The sequence below is a fragment of the Cydia strobilella genome, chromosome 5 (assembly GCF_947568885.1).
Source record: "Cydia strobilella chromosome 5, ilCydStro3.1, whole genome shotgun sequence".
Classification (NCBI taxonomy): domain Eukaryota; kingdom Metazoa; phylum Arthropoda; class Insecta; order Lepidoptera; family Tortricidae; genus Cydia; species Cydia strobilella.
This window is the reverse complement of record NC_086045.1, coordinates 19,071,787-19,095,499: the sequence shown is the minus strand read 5'-3', so window position 1 is coordinate 19,095,499 and position 23,713 is coordinate 19,071,787. Positions and strand designations below refer to the sequence as shown.

The 23,713-nt window shown below is 37.4% G+C and overlaps 1 protein-coding gene across 1 annotated transcript in view; it reads left to right on the top strand.

Moving 5' to 3' along the window:
• The window catches only part of LOC134741544 (LIM domain only protein 3-like), a 52,181-nt gene extending 30,011 nt beyond the window's left edge, over window positions 1-22,170 (top strand). Inside the window, exons 3-7 of the mRNA XM_063674367.1 lie at window positions 15,345-15,576; window positions 16,972-17,097; window positions 17,489-17,630; window positions 19,548-19,727; window positions 20,653-22,170. Coding sequence (XP_063530437.1) covers window positions 15,345-15,576; window positions 16,972-17,097; window positions 17,489-17,630; window positions 19,548-19,697 — 650 coding nt within the window. The 3' untranslated portion in view covers window positions 19,698-19,727; window positions 20,653-22,170. The remainder of the gene's footprint in view (window positions 1-15,344; window positions 15,577-16,971; window positions 17,098-17,488; window positions 17,631-19,547; window positions 19,728-20,652) is intronic.
• Window positions 22,171-23,713: the final 1,543 nt, after the last annotated feature.

Sequence of the window (23,713 nt, the reverse complement as noted above, 5' to 3'; positions counted from 1 at the left end):
ACCAAAGATTATATAACTCCGTATTAGATGGATACAGTCTAAGGAAAAAACGTGCCTCGCGAAATCAAGAGAATTTTACCGAACAGATGGCGCCACTACGTTTTACCACCTTTGGCCTACTCTCGAATAGATATGGCGTTGACGGTTTCGTTTGTTATTTAACAATTTTAACGCATATCAGTGAAAGAAGATGGGTCAACATCATATAAAAATTATTAATGCAAATAAAACAAATATTTAACCACATATATGTGACGTTTTCAATCAAAAGGTACCACATTGTCGCTAGTCCATAAGGTTGATTTCTAATTGAAGCTATATGGAAATAGCGCCTTACTGACAAGCGACAATAAGTACCCTTTTGGTTGAAAATGGCACATATATACATTTTTTGATATTATTATTTTTAGTTTTAATCGTGTGTCGATAGATGGCAGTGAATTTACTGTGGCTACAAAATTTACTATGACAGTACCGCTCTATCCTATTATATCGTCTTTGGTAGTACCTAACTAACTAACATAATACTGCTCAATATCAGAAAACACTAACTTTATACCTACTTTACGATAGCTAAGCTTACATACCTACTAACAATATCGCAATTTGGAAAGCTAGACGAATCAATTGATTCTGGAGTCATAAAAATCCTGGCAGTTACGAGTTATGAGTATGACTCCATAACTACAGTTTACTCAATTGATGTCAGTTTAGTTCGGCTCGCTATTTTTTAAGTAATATAATTAAAGTTCAGGAAATTTGTGGAAATAACATAAATTATTATGTTATTTATACTATTTTATTTTATTATATTTATAACATTAAATAGTGACAATGAATTTGTTGATATTTTACGTAAATTCATCATTCTCATAAATAATTAAATATTTTTTATGAAGCATTGTCAGATTTTACCTAAGTTTTAGTGTTGGAATCACCTCCACAGAAAAAGGGAATAGGTATTTTATCGGGCAGTATTTTTATTTATCGATAGATGCGTATTTTCATTGGTTTCTTACCTGTTGAGATAAGGTACGTAGTTATTATTTGCAGCGTAAGTAATTAGTTCTTTGTGACGCCGTGGCACAGCATCCCGGCGATAATCTTATTAAATCTTATTAATAGCCACAATTAATAACGATCGTCGTCATTTCGGATATCAAAACCAATTACAGTACCGTTTGCGCCATCCGATAAATTAAATTTTATATTTGCTCAAACAGAAAACTTTTTCTTGTGGAAATCGTTTACCACTGCTATTAGGTTTAATTCAAAAATTAATTTAAACTTTTACAAGGTTCGCAAACGAGCTCCGCCATAAAGGCAATATCAATTTCATAATTTTAATTAAAAAAAACTAACTTCTCTGATGACAAAGTCTCGTACTTTTTTAATAACGGAAATGTTAACGGTGGGCCGCGCGGGGGCGCGGGCGGAGGTACGGACGTACCGGATTCTGTTGCAGATTTACGCCAATTAAGCTAGAAACACACTATTGAAATCTGCCATACAATGAATACACATTGCCAAAACGCGATGCCAGGGACATGCTTGCAATTTCACTGCGTTTCAATAGTGTTTGCGCCGTGGCAGTGGTCTGGAGGTAAATTCAAACTTACACTTTGATATCAATATGATGTCATTTTGTTATCATTCGCTCGCTCCAATACTTGTACGAACAAGTACGAGCGAAATACACGCAGGATGACAGCAAACAGACATTCAAAATATTTATCAGTACGGTTTTTACTCACTATTATTTTTAGTCACTTTTGGCGACATGTTTCGGATTCTTTGGGAATCCATCCTCAGGCACGAGTGTCCGCGGCGGTTGTACGTCGTGCACTGCCCGCGCCGCCCGCCTCGTCGCTCCTTGCGCACGCGCTGATGGACATGTCGCCAAAAGCGACTAAAAATAATAGTGAGTAAAAACCGTACTGATAAATATTTTGAAATATGTCTCACGATAGTTTAAGTGCAAACAGACATTATTTAGATATCAAAATGTACTTTCGAATGGGCCTATAATCAACGTGCAACGTGTGGGAACATTATTTTCAGACGCATGAAGCCTTTTTTTACAATTTAATGTTCTTGCTAACGTGTGGCATTACGTAAACGTCAAAGAACCCGCACTGCCCCTGTGCTACATATGTAATTTGCTTTATGACGCCCTGTTAATGGCCTTATCTTGTAGTTCCCCAATTAATGAAGAATGGAGTGATACATTGCAGTTGCAAAATAATTAGTTGAAACATAGTAAATGCAAATGTTAATTAGCCTCATGCATGAAGTTTATATTTGAACGAAATATGTTTTATTCGGATGTTTTTTACCGTTATATCATGTTACAAATGCATTTCCGTTTTTAAATTACTATTTAATTACTTAAAATTATAAATAAAAAGTACAAAAATTTGCCCGCGAAAAGCTACTGAGCGAAACGGTCGAAACGCCACGTGACGTCACGCGTTCGACAGATTAGTGTCATTAGTAGCAAACGTCAGTTGGGCCGCCCAACGTGTGACGTCATCACGCTTTGTCGAATTCGCGCCAAAAATTATGAGCGTTTCAACCGCTCAAAAATTTTCAACATTTTAAATATTTTTTAATAAAATAATGTTAAGGTTTACAAAAGTATTTTTATCATTTCCGGTGTTCCAACGATATAAATTATGAATCCAAAAATAAAAATAAATTCATGCATGGAGCTAATTAAGCCCGCAATTAAATACATTTTCAAGTCTCAATAAAACAAATAATGAAATGATAGGTACGCATTAATTATTAATGTTTATCGGCATAGGATGAAACTAGTTACGAAATAATTAGCCAAAACTTAGTGAATGCAAATGTTTTGTGTGTAGGCAATTAAATTACATTAGCAGCAGGCTTGCTCGTTAAGTTTTTACATGCGTTATTAATGCAAAGCCCGCATTTGGTTAAATCTAATTAGTGCCCGCATAATGGAATATCGCAACAGTGCAATCAGCCCCGTTGTTTAATAAGTGACCGACGACTAAAACTAAATAATTTATAATTTTTTTTTTTTTTTTTATGTGATGTTCAGCAAACGAGCAGACGAGCCGCCTGATGGGAAGCAGAGATATATTTTATTTTTATTTTTTTAGAGAGATATTTATCAGGCGTCGTGCTAAAGAGGCTTATGTCGGAAATGCGATTTTTAGGTTTTAAGGTCACTTCACTGTATTTATTCACTGTATTTCAATATACATAATAGATGACGTATAATTTACACAGATATTTTGAACAACTTGTATTGCGAATAGGTGCAAATTAAGTACATTTCCTCAATATACAGGGTGATTGGAAATTCATCGTATTCCTTGAAAGGGGTAATTCTATGGGTCATTTGCTCATTTGCAATTATTTAAGTTTCGTCAACCACGGGTCAAAACTCATTGGTTCAAAACTATTTGACTTTTTAGTTTTTTATTTAAAAAAACCCGCCTCTCGGCTTAAAACTGGAGAATGTTGAAAAACCACTAAGAAATTTTCAGGAGTAGGCGGAAATGGAAAATGAATGACAAGGACACACAACAATAGTGCTTTATCTGCTACTCCTACTGAAAATTCCACATTGTCGCCTCTATAGTCAGGCCAATTCAAACCTCACTGTACCTACGTACGTGAACGAATCAGTGATAAGTATCAGAATGACATCTAAATGATGATGATGTCTTCCAGTTATCGTGCATTTCGCTCTTACTTGTCCGTACATATATCAGCCCGACCGGAACGCACGGTAACTACATTGACATAATTCAAATATGATTCTGATGTCCGTGTATGTTCGGTATACGTTCAAATTGGCCAGAGTAAGTATTGTTGCTCAAAGCGAAAACTTGAAAAGTTATAAGTTTGCGCATACGCCTATTTAGCATGCAGCCCGTCGATATGTAGATGTAGAGCAGCTGCAACCGCAATCATTATACGAATCCATTAGTATCGCACTTTAGTACTCGCCGCGAAATAACGTTTTTGTAATTAATTTGGACACGGATTCCGTTTTTAATTTGCGTTCATCGCGGTGTTCTTTCGTGAGAATAGTATAATTAAATTTGAAAATGCTGTCATAAGCGACTAATATAATGTCTTGATTGCGATTATATAAGATTGCATTTGGATAATTAATCTGGATTAGGTCAATGTGGAGAAGAGAGGTAATATTAAGTATGGATTATAAATAAACAATATATATATATATATAATATAACTACCTACCTACTTGATAAGACCTACATTAACAGACGGCGCGATTCGGGAAATGAATTAGAGATTCACTAGATATGAAATAGTAAAGATATGTGACGTCCCACAGGTAAAGGTACCTTATGGCGGTTGGAGCTTACGCTATTATTAACGCCGTTTCAATGAATATTGGATGGCGCTTACGTCGCTAGCGCCGGAATAATTTGCGACGCTATGCGACGTAAGCGCCAGCCGCCATGAGGTACCTTTTACCGTGAAATGTCACATATCTTTACTGTTTCATATATAGTGAATCTCTAATTCATTTCTCGAATCGCGCCGCTAGTCATTAGTATGCACCATACTGGACGCCTTAAAACTAAAATACTTTTTACTCAGAAAATTATTAAGCCATTAAGACTAACGACGACGAAAAATCCAAAACTATTTAAAAATACACATTTAGCACGCCTTTCGCTGTATATCTCTATCATGTGGTAATTGGCGTGACATTTACAAGAATAGCGAGATGCAGGTACGGAGATGTCGGAGATTGTGAGTTAATTGCAGTACGCAATGAACGATTGTAAATTGCACAGAACGATTGCGGCCGTCACACCGGTTCATTACAATAATGGGCGGCATGCAGAAACGATTTGATTCAAATACTAATACCAATTTAATAACAGCCATTAAATGCTATACCTCTCGCTTCTCGCGTCTCCTTCAAGGCTCTTTGGGATTGGCTTAATTTAGGAAATAATTGAAGAAATGTCTTTATATCGTATTTTTATTACTTGAATCAAAGATATATGTATTTAACTCCGTATAAGATAAGCAGGCGAAGGAAAAAACGTGCCTCGGAATATTAAGAAAAATGGCGTCACACCTTTGGCCTATACTCGGCTAGATGGCGTTGACGATACCGTTTGATATTTAACAATTTCAACACATATCAGTGAAAGAACATGGGTCAAAGTCATATGGCATTCTAAAAAAAAAAACATTTATCCATGTCGCAGGCATTTTGCCGCAGAATTCGCCGTTTACAAACGGCGCCATCCGTCATTATATAAACGCGAAGAGGTTTGCAAATTGCCGAAGGCAATTTCTTAGTGCGCTTAATATCGTCAACGTCAAAGGTTGTGGGTTTCGTAGGGTGACCATGGCTTAAAAAACAACTCCATAACATAACTACACTTGATTTAGTGTGACGTCCGTGAAAACCTTTGGGGAAAAAAGCGTAGGTAGTTAAGTAGGTTAGATAATTTCACGGACGTCACACTAAATCAATAGGTCCCGTTTCTACCCTTTGGATACGGAACCCTAAAAATTGTCATGTCCTATTCAATTTTAAACATTTTTATGATTCTAGATTTTATAGGATACTTTTTGCATTCTAAGTTCCGAAGCAATTATAACGGAGGGTGCTATTGTTGAAGTTTAAATAAACAACGTTCAGCCATTTTAAATGACAGATTAGCGGTAGGTGTAGTCTAAGAAATTGTATGTGTACCGTTGGCTCTAATTAATGGACTTTAAAACTTAGGAGTTTTAAAGGTTTAGTAATCCGAAACTTACACAAATTATGCAGTTTTTAACTACCAGGTGTACATGCTTTCATTTTCCTCAAAATTTATAAGTAGGCTTAAAGGTCAAGATTAATTAACACTGTAAGTAACCTAAAAGAGCAAAGCAAGAGCAAAGGTCATCGCAAGCAGCCTCCGCAAACAGTTTCAGCAAGAATGAACCAGAACAAAAGGGCATTACAGATTCCATTTAGATCTCATGTTTAGAAGCCAATTCGCCGGGAAATTAGAAAATTAATTTACAGTTGGTAGAGTAGTGCGGCGCGAGAAATCGCGGAATGTATCCCAGTCAACAATTGTTTAATTGTATCTGCCAGGCTAAACTAGCTTTTGATATATATTTTGTACCTACTATGAAAATTGTAATTCAAAATCTATTAATCTGAATAATCGGAAACTTCTCATAATTTTGTATGGGAAATGAAACTTTCCATTTCAAAATTTTCCATTTTGTTGTTTCTTGTGAAATATTAATAAAGTTTCCGAGAGCGTTTTTACCTTTCTGGAAACTTTCCGCACATCTGGATCAGTTCTGGATCTAATCTGTCAGGGTCAAAAGTGACATTTCTCCAACCTAAAACGTCACTTTTGACACTGACAGAAAGATCTAATTCGTGCCTCGTGGCTTGATATTAAGATCAGAATACGCCTGGTGGTCACCGCCCTGACTGGCATATATAAGCCGCGGCGCCGCGCCGAAATAGCAATACATATTATTCTCACGATATTGTCGCTCCTCTCACGCCAAAATAAATTACTTTTCATCCATTTCCGGGTTTCTTTTCATTTCGCCGCCTTAATACGGCGCCGGCCGGCTGTGTTGGCTGAATTAGTACTGCCCGGGCAGTTCGGTAGCCAAGACTCTATCAAATTCCCGGGCTCGCGGTAATAAAACGAAAATAATACGAAGCGGCTTCCACCAGCCGATATTTTATGTGCCGACCACATATTAACTCGCCTTTTATTGGTTTACCGTATGAAGGTAATTGGTTCTTCGCTATTGCGAATAAAATTACAAGGTAAAATGGAAATTACATGATGTCTTTATTCGATTGAAATATAAACTATTGTGCTGAAGGACGTGGCATTGAGGCGTCTCTGAATAAGAGCTCTTAGTACTTACTTCCCTGATATTACTTAGATATGGATGGAAAATGCACAGCCTGAACCGTTGAAGGTAAGCCCTAAAGATTTAAAACATATATTCTTCAGATATTGCCGAGCTCAACAACTAAGAATTGTATTTATTGATGAAGGGGATGAAAATGTAGTTGAAATTTTACTACTTCTACACGAACTATACTCTAACGCAGCTCGATATATATGCCACTAAGGCCATCAGTTACACGGTAGGTCGTAGCTTCGTAACTATAAGGGTCAATTCAAAACTGTTAAAATTGACTTCTTAACTTATAGCGACTATATAGTGTTAAAGGGGCCCACTGACTGTCAGTCCGCCGGACGATATCGGCCTGTCAGTTGTTCGGAACTGTCAAATTTTTGTTGTAACTGACAGACTGATATCGTCCGGCGGACTGATAGTCAGTGGGCCCCTTAATGACTGTTATGAGTAGTATACGTAGGAGTTAGTGTATGTTCACTCTGACATGCAATCCGGTAACCCTGAAGCTGGTCAGTGTAACTACCACGTAACCACATTACAAAGGTATATACCTAAGTGACACCTGTAAAAACCTTTGCATGCCCTCACAATCTGGCTTTCCAGCAGGCCAGCCGTTTGCTTGCTTGTGGTCCATATATAATAATATTAATAATGCAACTAATGATAAGAAACGCGTGCTGAGTGTTTCTTTCCTGAGAATAAGAAAAACTTGCATTAAACGCAACGCGAACTGGCGCATTATAATATTAGACGCGCCCGCGCACTCGGCGCGTCTGCATTACAGATACCTACGTACGCATAGACAAGATTGCTTGTCAACAATCAAAAACCCGACGAAAATCGGAATGGTGTCTGTGAATTGGTGTGAATTCGGAATTTTTGTGTGCGAAGTATATTCTTTTGTAACAGTAGATATATTCGAAGATATAAGTAACCACCAATTCAGCTTTTCGTATTTTATAGCCCACTGACCTTATATGTATTTTGGTAAATTTAAGCGGGACACTAGGACGCTACAAAAATCCAAAATTGGTCACGTTTTTAGGGTTCCGTACCCAAAGGGTAAAAACGGGACCCTATTACTAAGACTCCGCCGTCCTTCTGTCCGTCTGTCTGTCACCAGGCTGTATCTCACGAACCGTGATAGCTAGACAGTTAAAATTTTCACAGATGATGTATTTCTGTTGCCGCTATAACAACAAATATTAAAAACAAAATAAAATAAATATTTAAGTGGGGCTCCCATACAACAAACGTGATTTTTTTGCCGTTTTTTGCGTAATGGTACGGAACCCTTCGTGCGTGAGTCCGACTCGCACTTGGCCGGTTTTTTTGTATTTGTTGTCTGGCTCTTCATTAGCACTATATGAGATCTGTGGTCTTCTGCATCGATAATATCGATCCAACCATTAGAACGGGCTCCATAATTACGCCATTACACCTGGAATGGGCATAACAACCGCGAACCGTCGCAACATTCTTCGGCGAAGTGTGTGGTTTAACGATGCTAAGGATGTTGTGTGAAAAAGTGTATTTTATGAAATTAAAGGCTCCGTCACACACGCGCGTTTTGCGGGCGAGGCGTGAGCGGACGCCGGCGCGACGGGAGCGCTTTCATCGCGCTCCGTTCACGCTCCGCCCGCAAAACCCGCGTGTGTGACGGAGCATTTAGTCTCCCGTTGACTATAGTCAGGGCGTTATAACGCCTTACTCGCTGCGTGCATTAAACGGCAGTTTAGTGACAAGTCTAATATTGTACCTCGGGTACCGCATCTGAAACAATTCAAGTCTTTGTGTTCACTTGACGACTGGATTATAAATTTCTGACACATTGTCTTTGAAATTTTCATTCATGATGATAAAATACGGTAAAATACAGGGTGGCCAAATAACAGGTACACACTAGTTTTGTAATTTTATATAAAATATAAAAAGTATTAAGTATTCCTTGTTAAATATAGTATTTAGGTAGGGCCGTCAGTTAAATATGGAAAACAATGTCAGACAAATGTCTACCTCTAGCAGCATGGCAGATGTGAACCCTTTTCATCGCGTTTTTCATCACATTTTCTGCGTTATCTCAGTGTCTCAGGGACACACAGTATGACATTAGTGTTTTGTATACCCTGCAATGCTTCTCGTACTTGAACTTGAACTATCATATTCGTTGTAAGAAAGTCTTCTTCGCCGACGAGGATGATATAAAAGTCGGTTATTGAGAGATCGGCTGTCTTCTCTGATATATTTTCAACCAGTCCTGCTGCTCCACGATAAGGAAGTAGGTAGTGGCAAGGAAGTAGGTGTTCCGTTGTAAAATGCTCCATAACAAATTTGCCGTATTTACACAAAGTAATTTTCATACAACAACTGTCATATTTACCGCCAAAACAAGTTGGCCACCAGGGTGTGGTGGTGGTACTAGAAAATTTAAGCTGTGTTACCTCAATATTACCTAAGTGTTATGGTTTTCAGTAGGTACATGGCCCGTCGTGATGTTTTTTACTGGAAACAGATGCGCGCGTTCTGAGAATGTTGAGGGAAACCGCAGCTTGTCAAGACAAAAAAATGTCCATGTAACGCGATAACTATTATTATAACACTTCGTTCGCATCATTATAATATTTATGATTCATAACTAATTAATACTAGGTATAGTAGGCATCACTTAGTCAAGTCTTCTTAGAAAGCTGTACATGCATAAAATATCCGGCGTTAGGTCCTCGAATCCTCGAAATACCTTACATTTTATTGTATTAGAAACAAAAAAATTATACAAAGATGCATGTTCTAAGAGCTGTTTAATTAATTATAGGTATATCTTCATATAATCGAGTCCAGTTTATTGATCAGCCTGTAGACCTTCGACCTATGCCACATTTTTCCTCAAACACATTAGCGTTGGTTATGCGGCAATTAAGCGCGCAATGTTTTCTTTTTATCGACGAAGCGGGTTTTATCGCATGCATTTTCCAAGTACAAGTAGTTAGATGAGGTAAGAAGGGCTATTATTGATTTGCTTAAGGCATGGCATTCAAATTCCTAACCGTCTTGGGAACCAAGAATCCTCATAATTGAATAATAAACTGATAAATTGGGCATAAAGCGAATTGTCACAGTTAATATAATGTCACGGGTAATATTTGTGGTATTTTCTATAAAAAGGGACCTTATTGTCGATGGCGCTTAGGTGCGCCATTATAAATGATGCTCTGATATAAATACAATGCCGCGCGACGCTGTGCGGCGTAAACGCCATTGACAATAAGGTCCCTTTTCATAGAAAATGCCCCATTTTAGTTAATCGATTATAAAACAATACTGACAGTGAATTTTTTAAACAATTAAGTCATTAAGTAAAAGATGACACCCAAATACAGCAACGAAAAAAATAAATCAATCAACACAATCTCATCCACGAAGCCTGTTTTGTAGTGAAATCAGCGGTAAGTATTTAAGTAGGTATAAAAGAGCATAGGTAGGTAAGTGACGTAGCTGTTTTTAAGCGGGAAAAATAATGGAAATGAAAGCTCCGGCTTGTTCCGAATGATCTACAGCTAACAATAACACAAGAAAATTTAAATCAAAAAGAAATCAAACTGAATGGTGTCTGAGCAATTTAATACCGTATGAAGGAAAGTAAGTAAGTAAGTAATTTCGTGTGCCCCTCTGATTTAATAAAAAGGATATTGCGATAACAAAGTACGCTAGCTTCGAAGTTTGTTATATATATATCAAAAAATATATTGAGATTTCATGTGTCTGTTGAGACCTTTCTTTAGGTAGCTAAAGAAAGGTCTCAACAGACACAAGAAATCTCAATATATTTTTTGAGTATGCAAAACTTACATACGTACAAGCCAATCAATAACCGTCAAAAAATGTATGTTGTCCGTAAACAAAACGTGTAGCGTAACTGAAACCCCCAGTAACAGCATCCTGCCCCTCCGGGCGATCCCGGGCCCTAATTACAACACGGGGGGGCCGTGCGTCATCTTTATTATTTTATTATTAACGACGTCATTAATATTGTCCAATTAACTTTATTGTCGCGACGTCGGCTTTAATAAACGAGACGTATCGAGGCACGTGATAGATTGAGATGAGTAATGTCCACCTAGTTACCCCCTTCAATTGGGTCGTTGATTGGTTTGACGTGCGCACTATTATGTGGACAGCGTACCGATAAATTGGATCTGATTGTTTGCTATAGGCGACACATTGATTTATTTACTATATCACTTACATTACGGAGCGAATTTGCAACCTCCTTATATGCTACGTAATTGAATTTAATAATTCTAGATAAGCAAGTACTAATAAGTCATAACAAAGATAGATATAACTCCGTAATAGATGGATACAGTCTAAGGAAAAAACGTGCCTCGAAAATCAAGAAAATTTGATTCTCGTTCAGAGGGCGCTACTAGTTTTGGCCTACAGTCGTATAGATGGCGTTGACGGTTTCGTTTGTTATTTAACAATTTTAACGCATATCAGTGAAAGAACATGGGTCAAAATCATAAAAATAATTAATGCAAATAAAAAAATCATTTATCTATATTTAAATACATTCTATCGTATTTTTATAAATCTTCATTTTTAATTTTAAAGTGTGTCGACAGATGGCAGTGAATTTACTGGGGTTACAAAATTTACTATGACAGTACCGCTCTAGTATAAGTTACTCTATGGTCATAATTAAGGACTTATACTAAACGGGTACCTACCTACTTTTTACTTACCTTCTTCTTGTTTTAAAGCAGTATATTGCTAATTAAACTCTTTTAAAGCAACGCAAGAATAATCTTCTCGCCAATTATTGTAGCATGCAACCCTCTTATTCAGAGCCGTTGAGCCCGCCATCAGTCTGGCTGGCACAAAGGATAACAACATAATTAAGTCTAAGGACGATTGAAATTAAAGCTGGGACCTAATGAATTCTCTTTCGCTGCACACGGATGGGTAATTGTGCGTAATACGCTACTCATTATGTCTGCACATAGTACGATTATGATCAGTATTTTGACTAACCAACGGGCCATGGAAGTCATGGAACGCACGCCGTTTTGTTGCCGAGGCGTAAGAATCTTAAACGTAGATTCGTAAAAATTTGATTCATTAAAAAATTCCACACACTCCGTAAATAATGAAATCAACATTTTTCGTCGGTTAATACTAATACTAATCTATTCTATTGGTTACCGTTTTATCTGCCCAGCCGGGCTAGCACATGATTGGCGCGAGAGTATCTCGCCGCGACAGACTACCCGTCCCTCTTTAATTCATACAGTTAGTAAAAGACGGGTAGTCTATCTCGCGGCGAGATACTGTCGCGCCAATCATGTGCTCGGCCTACAGGTCGCGTAGCCAACGTGACAATCGTTAACGATCCGTAGCGTATCGTAGTCATCCCTCTCTATCACTCTTCCACACTAGTGCGACCTCAGAGGATATAACCAAACGGAGTAGCCATTACCACGCATTCCCCTCTGTCGAAAATAGTCGGCCAATGGTCATACACAATGTATGAAATTATGGACTGACGTTTTTCTAAAATGTCTATTTTTACGTTACGTGTACATTTGACGTTCCCCTCCCTCGCAAAAATCGGCAGACTTTTTTGTACAGAAAATTACAGGCAAGGCCGTTTGGTTATAGGTATCCTCTAAGAGTGCGACAGTGACAGTTGCGTATCGTTCGCTACAGAGCGTTAACGATTGCGCTTTGGCTACGCACGCGCACCCTGAACAAACAATAGAAGGAAAGGGCTTACTTAAAAGCGATGATATCCAGGATTGGGACACAACTATGTGTTAACCTATTTGACTGCTATCTGGTGCTGCTGGTTATTCAAATTAATTGAGCAGTTTGTGTTCAATTCTGTACATAGGTAGCAAAATACACTTTTATTTTAATTCTAGAACTATGCATTTCACCTATGTGTGAGAATAACTAGAGATCACACAAAATGACTGAACGGGTCAACAATTGGTGATACGAACAATATTCTCAAGAAAAATCCCATTTTACGTGGGTAAGTTGATACATGGTTGTCATGATACTGACAATAAAACCTACACTGTCAGTAAGCAGAGCCCCTACCATGAGTCACTGACAGTGTCAAAACTGACATATACGCTAACGTCAACGTAATTTACTTTCTATACATCTCGCTTGCGCTAATATGCGAGAATAAGCAAGATGCATAGAAAGTTACGTTCTCGATAGCGTTTATGTCAGTGCCAAACTGGTGGTAGCGACACATGTCTTGATTGTTTTCTACTGTCTAATTGGCCCAATTAATTCAGGCATCGCCGCGCCGCGTGACACGCAGCTATTGACGTCATTACGCACACACGCACACAAGAATAATATAAATGTAATAGAAATATTAGAAATAAGACCATACTTAGCGTACAATCTATTAGAGTGTAGATTAGGCTAAGTCTGAGAGTAGATTTTGTAATATTTTTTTTATAAACAGTTGTTTTTTTTTTTTACGAAATGCAATTAATATAGCACTTTTATGACAGAAAAATACATCCAGCAAAAACATCATTGTGTATAATCTGACATGAGCGCAAGCGCCATTGAAAAAAAACAATGATTTAGCCAGCGTAGCGCATTATTTTATTATATGCGTGTTTTTAATAATGGATGGTGTTTAATAATGAATAAAAATTACGAAATCCAATAAGTAGTTAAGAAAATGTCAACAATATGTTTGTACTTATAGAAAAAAAATAGGCAGTCTAGTATTTTATTTGTGTTAATGCTTTTTTGTATAACATTATCGGATTAATAAATTTGTCTAGCGTTAATTAACTACCTATCTTTTATTCAACATTCATTAATTTGGAAGTGATATTAGTAAAAATGTAAACTCAATTGCACCTCCTAATACCTCCTGTTAATTTAACAAGTTGTAAATAGACAACTAAAGTAAAAGTAGTTAATAACGTAACGTAATTACCTACTTCGCGTTGAACTTAGCTTTCTGCCTTAAATATAAATCGCGTGACAACTCCGGTTTGACACTTTTTAAAGTAAATTACCTTCTATAACTTGTTCTCAACGAAATGCCCGAAAGGCCGAAAGGGAATTACGGAATTCTTAGAACTGATCGATAATTTGACTGTAAAGTAATTGCATAAATAAAGCAATTAATCATTTCTTGAGTTTAGCATGCAGCATAGTAATATACATTTATAATATTTAACGTGTAACCATAGAGTAACTTATACTAGAGCGGTATACTGTCATAGTAAATTTTGTAACCCCAGTAAATTCACTCCATCTGTTGACACACTTTAAAACTAAAAATAAATATTTATAAAAATACGATAAAATGTATTTAAATATTGATAAATTTTTTTTTTTAATTGCATTAATTATTTTTATGATTTTGACCCATGTTCTTTCTCTGATATGCGTTAAAATTGTTAAATAACAAACGAAACCGTCAACGCCATCTATACGACAGTTGGCCAAAGCTAGTAGCGGCCTCTGAACGAGAATCAAATTTTCTTGATTTTCGAGGCACGTTTTTTCCTTAGACTGTATCCATCTATCACGGAGTTATATCTATCTTTGGTGTAACTTAAAAACATGACTGGATATTCACCGAGCTGGTGCCGATACTGCGGTGTTTCATAGTTCAAATAGAAATTTGTACTCGCAGGTGACTTACCCCGTTAATCCGTCGTCCTCGTCTATATTTCGTAATTCAATTTTCTTGTTAGGGCGGCGGGCGGAGATATATAACTTTAGCGGGAACACAAACGGCGGAAACAATATGATAATAAACAGAAATATATAATTTGCGGTAGTTCTCCTAGCGAAGATTAGTTTTCAAGTGGTCTGTTGTCAGTTTGTCAATATGTCAGTGCCCTGTGTCTTGGTGGCCAGTCACCTTAGAGTTTCTATGTAAAAGAGGTTATGCAGAAAACGAATTTGACGCAGTAGCGCCACCAATGACCTTTTAAAATAACTACATTAATTATTATTTGCTTTCCTTTTAATTCATTGTTTTTTTTCTCTAATAAATCGGGAAACATTATATAATTTCATTCAAATATGCCCAGACCTATTTAAGTTAAATATTATAAAGCTTTTATTTCTTACAACATATCACAGACTACATACTACTTTATGAACCATACTGTATCCTTTTTTGTTTAAAACGTGGTCTACTCTCGGAGAGCACCATTTATAACTGTTTAGTAATGTACCGACATTAGTTAAAAATTGTACCTGTTCACCTATGATGGTCATAATTTTATTGTCTACGTGAGAGCGTGATAATGACGGTGTCTGCCTCTTTCACTCGCGAGGCGTTAAGAAGTGCCATCTGCTTTGTCAAGCGGATAACAGCGCCCCTCGTATGTCTACACCTTTAAATGAAAACCTCTTGCCCGCAGGCCAACAGGATGAGAAGTACACGCTCAGCAGCAGCGTGGCGAACACGGGCGGTGCGCGTCTGTGCGCTCAGTGCGGCAAGGTCATCACGGAGCGGTTCCTCCTCAAAGCCATGGAGCGGTTCTGGCACGAGGATTGCCTGAAGTGCGGCTGCTGCGACTGCCGGCTTGGCGAAGTTGGCTCCAAACTTTACTACAAGGCGGATCTCATGCTCTGCAAAAGGGACTATCTTAGGTAGATTGTTTAAGTTGTTAAGAGCAAGAACTATACGTTATCAGAATATACGTAGAACAAGAACAAATTATGAAAACGAAGTTACGTAAAACGAGGTGGCTTTGAAATGCCGGGGCGACTTTGAAATTTAGTCATAATATAATTTTTATGCGGGATTTTTTAAATACAGTAGGTGAATATCAATATTAAGTAATCTAACTAGTTTCATGAACAGTGTCAGTAAATAATGAATAAAGATAAAGATAAAAAAATGTTTTATTGCACAGAAAAAATACAAATGTAGTACATAATACAAGTTACTGAAAAGAGTTGTTGCATAACTAACTTGACATTCGGAGATTCCAGGAGCTAGCTAGGCTAGGCCTGTATCGCGGGAGACCAGATGTACATTTTTATGTCATGCGAGTTAACTAGAATGATATTTTTACAATTGAGGACAAAAATGAGATTCAGGTACCTGGATCAAGATAAATGCAATTTTTAGTATTACGACTATATAGGTAATTATTTCTATCTGTTATTAGTTATTACATTGTTGCTATTAAATTTGTTTTTAGGTTCAACTTTAGTTTCAATTATATATTATATTACTATGATATTTTAGTCTAATTTAGTTAGTTTTATATCTATTATAGTTTATATCTATTACAGTTTTGTGTTAAACAATTTTATAAAGTTACAATATTTTAATCTAACAATTTTTAAAAGTAATGTCTGAGTCTCATCATAATCAAGTGTGGATAACCAGCTAAAAAGTAACCTTTTAGCCACATGCACAGTGCAACCAATTAATTCGCTCTGGAGATTTACGGCCGTATTATAAATCGAAGAGCAAAGGACGTCGCCAAATCGTCTCCCAAAAGCAATGTTATAACCCACGGGATAGGTAGCTTAAACATGCGTTAAGCAAGTAATTTCTCATAATTTTCGGACTTAACGGCTTTTTTGCGAATTGAAAGACAAACTTTATGTATGTAGAGCTCATTTTGTGGCCATTTTTAAACTATCAAAGTAACCCCAAATTTTCCTAAAGCCACCCCGTTTTACCGTATTTAGAGTTCGTCTAAATCAACAAAAGAACAAAAGTTTGACATAAATTATAGATACCCAATCTAATAGCTGTAGCTTCTTATATTTTGCATTGTCAGAGTCTATCTATACCCAATACAAACTCCAATTTAATGGGGTCCTTATTTATAGTATTTTGCTAGGTATGCTGCCTTTTTCGCAGTTTGTTTCGTGGTGACAATTTTTTATTTTATTTTTGCCATGACTAAAAGTAGTTTTTAAAATTAATAACAATAATAACCCTTAAAATGTATTTCGTGCATGGCAAGTGCTTTTAATATGTTTACTCGTATTTTAAAGTTTATAACCAATGATAATTTTTTATAGGTTATTTGGAGCCACAGGCAACTGTGTAGCGTGCAACAAAGTCATTCCGGCCTTCGAAATGGTTATGCGAGCCAAGAGTTTCGTTTACCACTTAGAATGTTTTGCCTGTCAGCAGTGCAATCACAGGTAAGAATTTCATGTTGAACTTTAACTAGAACCTCTTTAACGCTTTTATTTATTTCTTGTTAACATTCCTGCCATGTCCTGAAATCTCGTAAATTTTGTTTTCATCGTAGTAAATAATAATTATTGTATTTTGCGTGTTTTTCTAGGCGAACGGTACCCCGCGCGTATCAATTATCACTTTAAATCAATATAGATAAAATAAAATTGCAGTTTTTCAAGATAAAAATATAATATGTCACTAAGTTAATAGTTTATCAAATTTCATTAATTTCTGTGGTACCTTAATTGCATTTTTGTAAAGTTTTTCGTAAAAAGACAATATGTCTTAAATACTTTTAGTATAGGTACCTAGTATTAACTAAAAATTAACTGTGAAACATGTTCGGTACAGGTTCTGCGTAGGTGATAGATTCTACCTGTGCGACAATAAAATCCTATGCGAATACGACTACGAGGAGAGGCTGGTGTTCGCCAGCATGGCGGCCAACCCCAGCGGCCTCGCGCACATCCGCCGCCAAGTCAGCGGCTTACAGGTATTTATCAGGTGTTCACATGGAAACCGAAAGATTTTAACCACGCCTTTCTGAGGCTAAAAGAAGGAAAAAATGTAATAATTTTAGGTCAAATTCGCAAAAAAAAAAATTTTTTTTGTTTTTTTTTTTTTAGATTTTTTAAATGTATTTGTACATAAAAAGTAAATGTTATTGGTAAACTTGTCACTTAAAATGGACTTTTAGTATTTTTTTCGTAAAACCTAGTTTTTACAGTGTTACGACCTGTCATTTTTTGACATCTATCAATAAGGACACTTAGACTACGTCCCATAGTGGCAACATCGCCATCAAAAATGCGTTTTGCACTATGTAACAATAAAAACTTGTTTTTTTTTTTAAATTGGTATTAACTGAAACTAGGAGAATTACAGAAAAGTTTATAGGACATTTTAGTGTTTAAATATGATCAGGAATATGCTGTTAAAATTATTCGGTTTCCTCATGTTACACCTCATGTACTCATATTTAGCCTACACTGAACTAGTTGCCGTCGCAATCTGGAATTCTATGAATAACGACATCGATTGCCCTCCTTATGTCTCTATTTCCGTTATGGCCTTCGGATTTTCAATATTTTAAAATATGCATGTGTAATTATAGACGTGCGGTGTATTCCCACGTCGGGACACGGAAAGAACATGTATTTTGTCTGACGTGGGCCAATGCGGTCTGTGAGACCGCGAACCTGTTCCAGTCGTCTTTGTAACAAATTATGGTTAAGTTAATAGCTTCAAACCGGCATTACCACAACACCAACTACCCCCGTCTTTATCGATTTAATACGCGCTCGGCCATTATGCACGCTTGTTTGCAGTCTATAAAACAGCGCATTAAAGTCAGAAAAGCCATGATGATTATGGTAATTCGTAATTACACGCGCCCACTTACGATTTTCATCTCGTTATAAGGAAAAGGTTTGTTTTTCAAATGGCCCCATCACGAATAAAGGGCACGTGAAAAAGTCGGCCCGGCGAAGTAAATAACTCCCACAAGGACACTGTTAGTGGGAGATTCTATCTCCACTTTATTATGTTTCTTTTGTATAAGATCATTAATCTTTCTCGTATGAACGCTTGTCGGAATGCGAATGTGGGGGAATCTATTTCATTTTATGAGTCGCGCGAGTAGAGGGCCCATTCAGCTGCGCGACATTTCTAATCGACTTTTTGATTGCGTGCACGGTCTATCTTGAGTCTTGAGTAGTGAATGGTGCACGGGGGATTAAAATTTAGGATTTCATATAAAAATTAAGTCATTAAATGCCTGCACGATGACACGCGTACATCTCAGTTTGGATCCTGAAACTCCAAAATATTTACAGAATAATGTGTACCGTATTTTTATTTATTTAATTATGTAAATCATTGTCCTTTTTTTTTGATTAGTACTATAAATATTTTTTTTATTTACTGTTTTTTTTTAATCATTGAGATATGCCTATATTTATCCTCCCGAGAAAACTATAGGAGGTAGCTGGCATAGCTTCATGTTATGATAAGTGGAAATATCAGAGGCAACTATTATCTTTTGCAATGCAACAGTACAATGACAAACACGTTGAAGTGGAACGAGGCTGATAAATACGAGTAAAACGTTCGATTCAGTTTCCTGTCAAGTGAATTTTATTAATCGGCTAAATCATGTAAACACTGATAGAACACTAGTTAAATTTCCATACTTTTGACATTGTGTATCTTATAGTTACACGATTAAATAAAGCTCTCACGGTATAAAATTCAACAGGCCCTTTCCTCAAGGCCCCCCAACAATAGCTTTTCGTAAGCGTCGGCGTCTAGTCAGCGCTATAACTGCTGCTTGACGCATCGCTACGTCCTTAGCTAAGACCGCTTACCGCCAGTCACCGCTTGTTAGCTTGAATGTCAGTTGTCGTTGCAGTCGCCCAGCGCAGGCTACATCGGCGGCGCGGGCTGCGGCGCCGGCGCGGCCGCCGCGGACAAGGAAGGCGGGAACTGCGCGGGAGCAGACGACGCGTCCAGCGGGTACGGCAGCCCGCCCGACCCCGACGTCTGCGACGCCGCGCGATGACCGACGATGCCGCGCCGACTTCTCGCCTCGGTTGGTATCAGTAGTACCTATTAGAACAGAAATTGGGTAGTTTTTATCAATCATCATCATTACACGAAGTCACTGGAAGAAGCTAATACTCTATAGGTATAGTCGACGTCTATAAGGCGAGGTGACTTTTGGGATAGGATGAGTAGGATGACGCTAGTGTAGGTAGTCCCTTGTTTTGACTTTGGTTTGCAAGTAGCAGATTACCCTAATTGCCTACCTACTTAATTCACCTACGTATGAATCTAACTAATTATGACTTATTATTGCTATTATCATTGTAATATTCTATTGGTTCTTAATACCTAAGTACTTTCATATTAAAGAATACTTGTCTGTTATCCTACTCAAAACGTACTTGAAATAAGCTGACTTAAATAGGAATTTGAGAGCGTCTAGACTCTAGATGTAGGCGTAGGTATATCTACTTCATATGTATACTTACTAATGAAAATTAGATCGTCACTACTTATTTATTAAGTACTTAAACATACTTGATTGTTGTTTTTCCAATAAAGTAAAACATGGTGAACTTGGTCACTTTTTCTTTAATGTATGATATCTATTTAAGTTTATAATTTATATATAGAAGTTAAAAAAAACACAAATAGTCAAATAAGTACTTATAGAAAAGAACTCAAGGCTGTCTTTGAGTTACTTATAATATTTGACCTCGTCCGATTGTGTTTAAAGGTTGGGTAAAGATAACTGACTGACTGTTTTTACGAAAGAGCTTCATTGAGAACTGAAAGGGACAATCTCGACAATATTCCAATTTCGAACATAGATTATTGTTTAAAACTTACTTAGCTTAACTTATTAAACCTTGTGTACGGGTAGGTTCTTTATAAACTTAATCATATCTTGCGTAATGAATAACTTGGAACTTAATAATTAAGTATTAACTAAAAATTTTTTGTTTTCTTAGGTGAAACCCCACTAGTGTCGGCGGGACGCATTGGCCGTCGGAGCTTCGTCCCTGAGGCGGACGTTTTAGACTCTGCAAGCACTCGACAATTCTCGAAAACACCGCAAATAGATTTAACGTGACAAACCAGATTCTTCTTTTTCATTGTAAAGTAACCATCACCAAAACGAATGCATTATTTTATTTTGTTTGAGTTGTAATCTTAAAGTTGTTTAAATTCCGAATCGCAAAGCAAAGGCGCCGACGTGTGGATTTACTTCGCGACACCAGCGAGCATATTTTATTAATGCACGGGTACATTAGTCTAGAAGGCAACTATGGAAATGTGGCGTTGTCAGAACACGATATTTCCATTATGTATACGATTTGAGCACTTGTTTACATGTTAAGATAGCAGAGCGCCGCGCTCTGCGTGGGTAGCATTCTCAACCGAACCGGATTACACTCAGAAGCAATAACAAGGGCACATTTTACGTCTCAAAAATATATAATCATTGCCTGGCTATGTGAATTTGAGATATACACAAATAAAGTCGCAAAACTGAAAAATTTGACACCTATTATTGCTTGTGACAGTAACTGATTCATACTTATCAACTTTTTTGGTACAGAGCGCTGATGCAAATCTGATGTATCGTACAATAGTTATAAAATATAAAACAATCAATTTTAACAGACACTGTCGCATAATGTTAAAATAATGTTAAACCACGATAGTTATAACAATCGCATGCAACGATTCAGGTCCAGACACTTCTAAGATGTATTAAAATAATTGTTGATCGATCTCATTGTTATGGAAATGTTTGTACTTTAGTAAACGTAAATATTGTTATCATACAAGGTATGAACTTCTAATTTGATTATTTTTTATATTTCCCTGATTTGGTTAAGTAGGTGTACTGATGTTATTTTACCAAAGACAAGTTTCTGTTCATAGAATTTAAATATCTCCAGAACGATTACGAGCTGTTTTTAAATCGAATAATAGTGATATAAATTATACTCTGAAGTGGTGCAATGGTTAGTTAAGTACTTTCTGTATAAATATTAGAAAACTAACTGTTTAAGGCTTTCATCCTTTGTGTTATCTCCTGCCATGGCTTCAGTGACTGTTCTTCGCGTGTCAAATGTTCCAAGTTCCAACATCATTCCATAAATTGCTTTTGTGTTACGCAAATTTTAAAAGAAATATTTAAAAGTCTAAAGATTTCTAAAATTGAAGTATCGTAATAAAAATTACGACGACAGAATATATTGTATGTATGTAAATATTAAACTGTCATTAGTTAGCAAATATTGGCTAGAATAAATGTTTCGATCTTTCGTCGACATCGACAGAATACGGTAAACGTCCTAGTGTATGACAGACCGTTTGTCATTGTCTATTGCTTGGAATTAAGATTGAAAGTGGTAAATATTGGGACAGTATCCAGCACTGGGACATTTATTTACGCTAAGTGCTTCATTTCACAGTTACTATGTAAATAAATATATTTATTTAATGATTCAACAAAAGTGTTTTAATTCTTAACGCCACTTGCACCATTCCAGTAACCCGGGGTTAACAGGTTAAACCTGGAGTTACCATGGTTACCAGTACAATTTTGACAAAGGGTTAACGGTTTAACTGCTTAACCCCGGGTTAGTGGGATGGTGCAGGTGGCCCTTACAGACCCGCCCTTAATCCATAGATTTTTAGGGTTCCGTACCCAAAGGGTAAAAACGGGACCCTATTACTAAGACTCCGCTGTCCGTCTGTCCGTCTGTTACCAGGCTGTATCTCATGAACCGTGATAGCTAAACAGTTGAAATTTTCACAGGTGATGTATTTCTGTTGCCGCTGTAACAACAAATACTAAAAACAGAATAATATAAATATTTAAATGGGGCTCCCATACAACAAACGTGATTTTTTTGCTGTTTTTTTCCGTAATGATACGGAACCCTTCGTGCGCGAGTCCGACTCGCACTTGGCCGGTTTTTAATAATTGTCTAGGACTCTAGTTGCTATGCCAGTTTAATGTGAATTTATACATGTTTAAAGTAACTTTTTTTATTAATTATATATTTATTCATTAACTTTACGTTTCATGACAAAAACAAAACACGGACATGATGTATATATCTAATTCGTGCAACTTTGCATAGTACGTTAATGTTTTTTTAAGTAGTTTTAATGTTGGAGAATCGGAATGTCCATAAAATGTCATCGGACAACGCATTAACACCGACCGCCCGTATACCCGTAGTTGTTTGCTGTTTAAATAAGAGCTGTAAGTAATGTAATTTTAATGAGTTCCCCAGGCATGCCAGCCACCGCACCATGCTGTTAAAGCAATTTCGGTGTTACGGGTTATGGTTCTCTTATTCGTAAGCGTCCATTCCGGCTGTCCCTTTCAGGATACGGACCATTATAGAGTCGTTAAAGATAGTCTATCGCTTTTGCTGCTATACCTAACAACAAGTAATATGTATATACTTTTATGAATAGATCAAAAGGAATGAGATTTTTGAATTTATCACCAGCCCTGCAGAGCGAGCTCGTCTTCTTGCTGGAACCAAATGGGAATCCGGCGCATGGCTGCAGGCATACCCTTCCAGTAACCTCGTCACTCTCCTAAGCACTAGTACTTTCAGGCTCGCGGTATCGCTGCGCTTGGGGGCAGCATGCGTGGCCCCACACCGTTGCCACTGTGGCGCCGACGTGACGAAGTTTGGCATCCACGGTCTCTCTTGCACCAAGATCGCCGGCCGCACGGCACGCTACGCCAGTCTTAATGACATTCTGCGAATGGCCCTCGTCACCGCAGGAGCGCCGTCGGTTCTGGAACCCGTCGGTCGGTAGCGCGTGACGATGGGATAAGGCCATATGGCACGACCCTAGTTCCCTGGAAGCTGGGTCGACCCCTCGTTTGGGACGCCACGTGCGTTGGGATACTCTCGCGCCGTCCCATCTTTCGGGGACCTCAGCTAGGGCTGGCGCTGCTGCCGATGCGGCTGAGCATCTTAAGCGGCGCAAATATGCAGCCATTGACACCGGCTGCATGTTTGAGCCGTT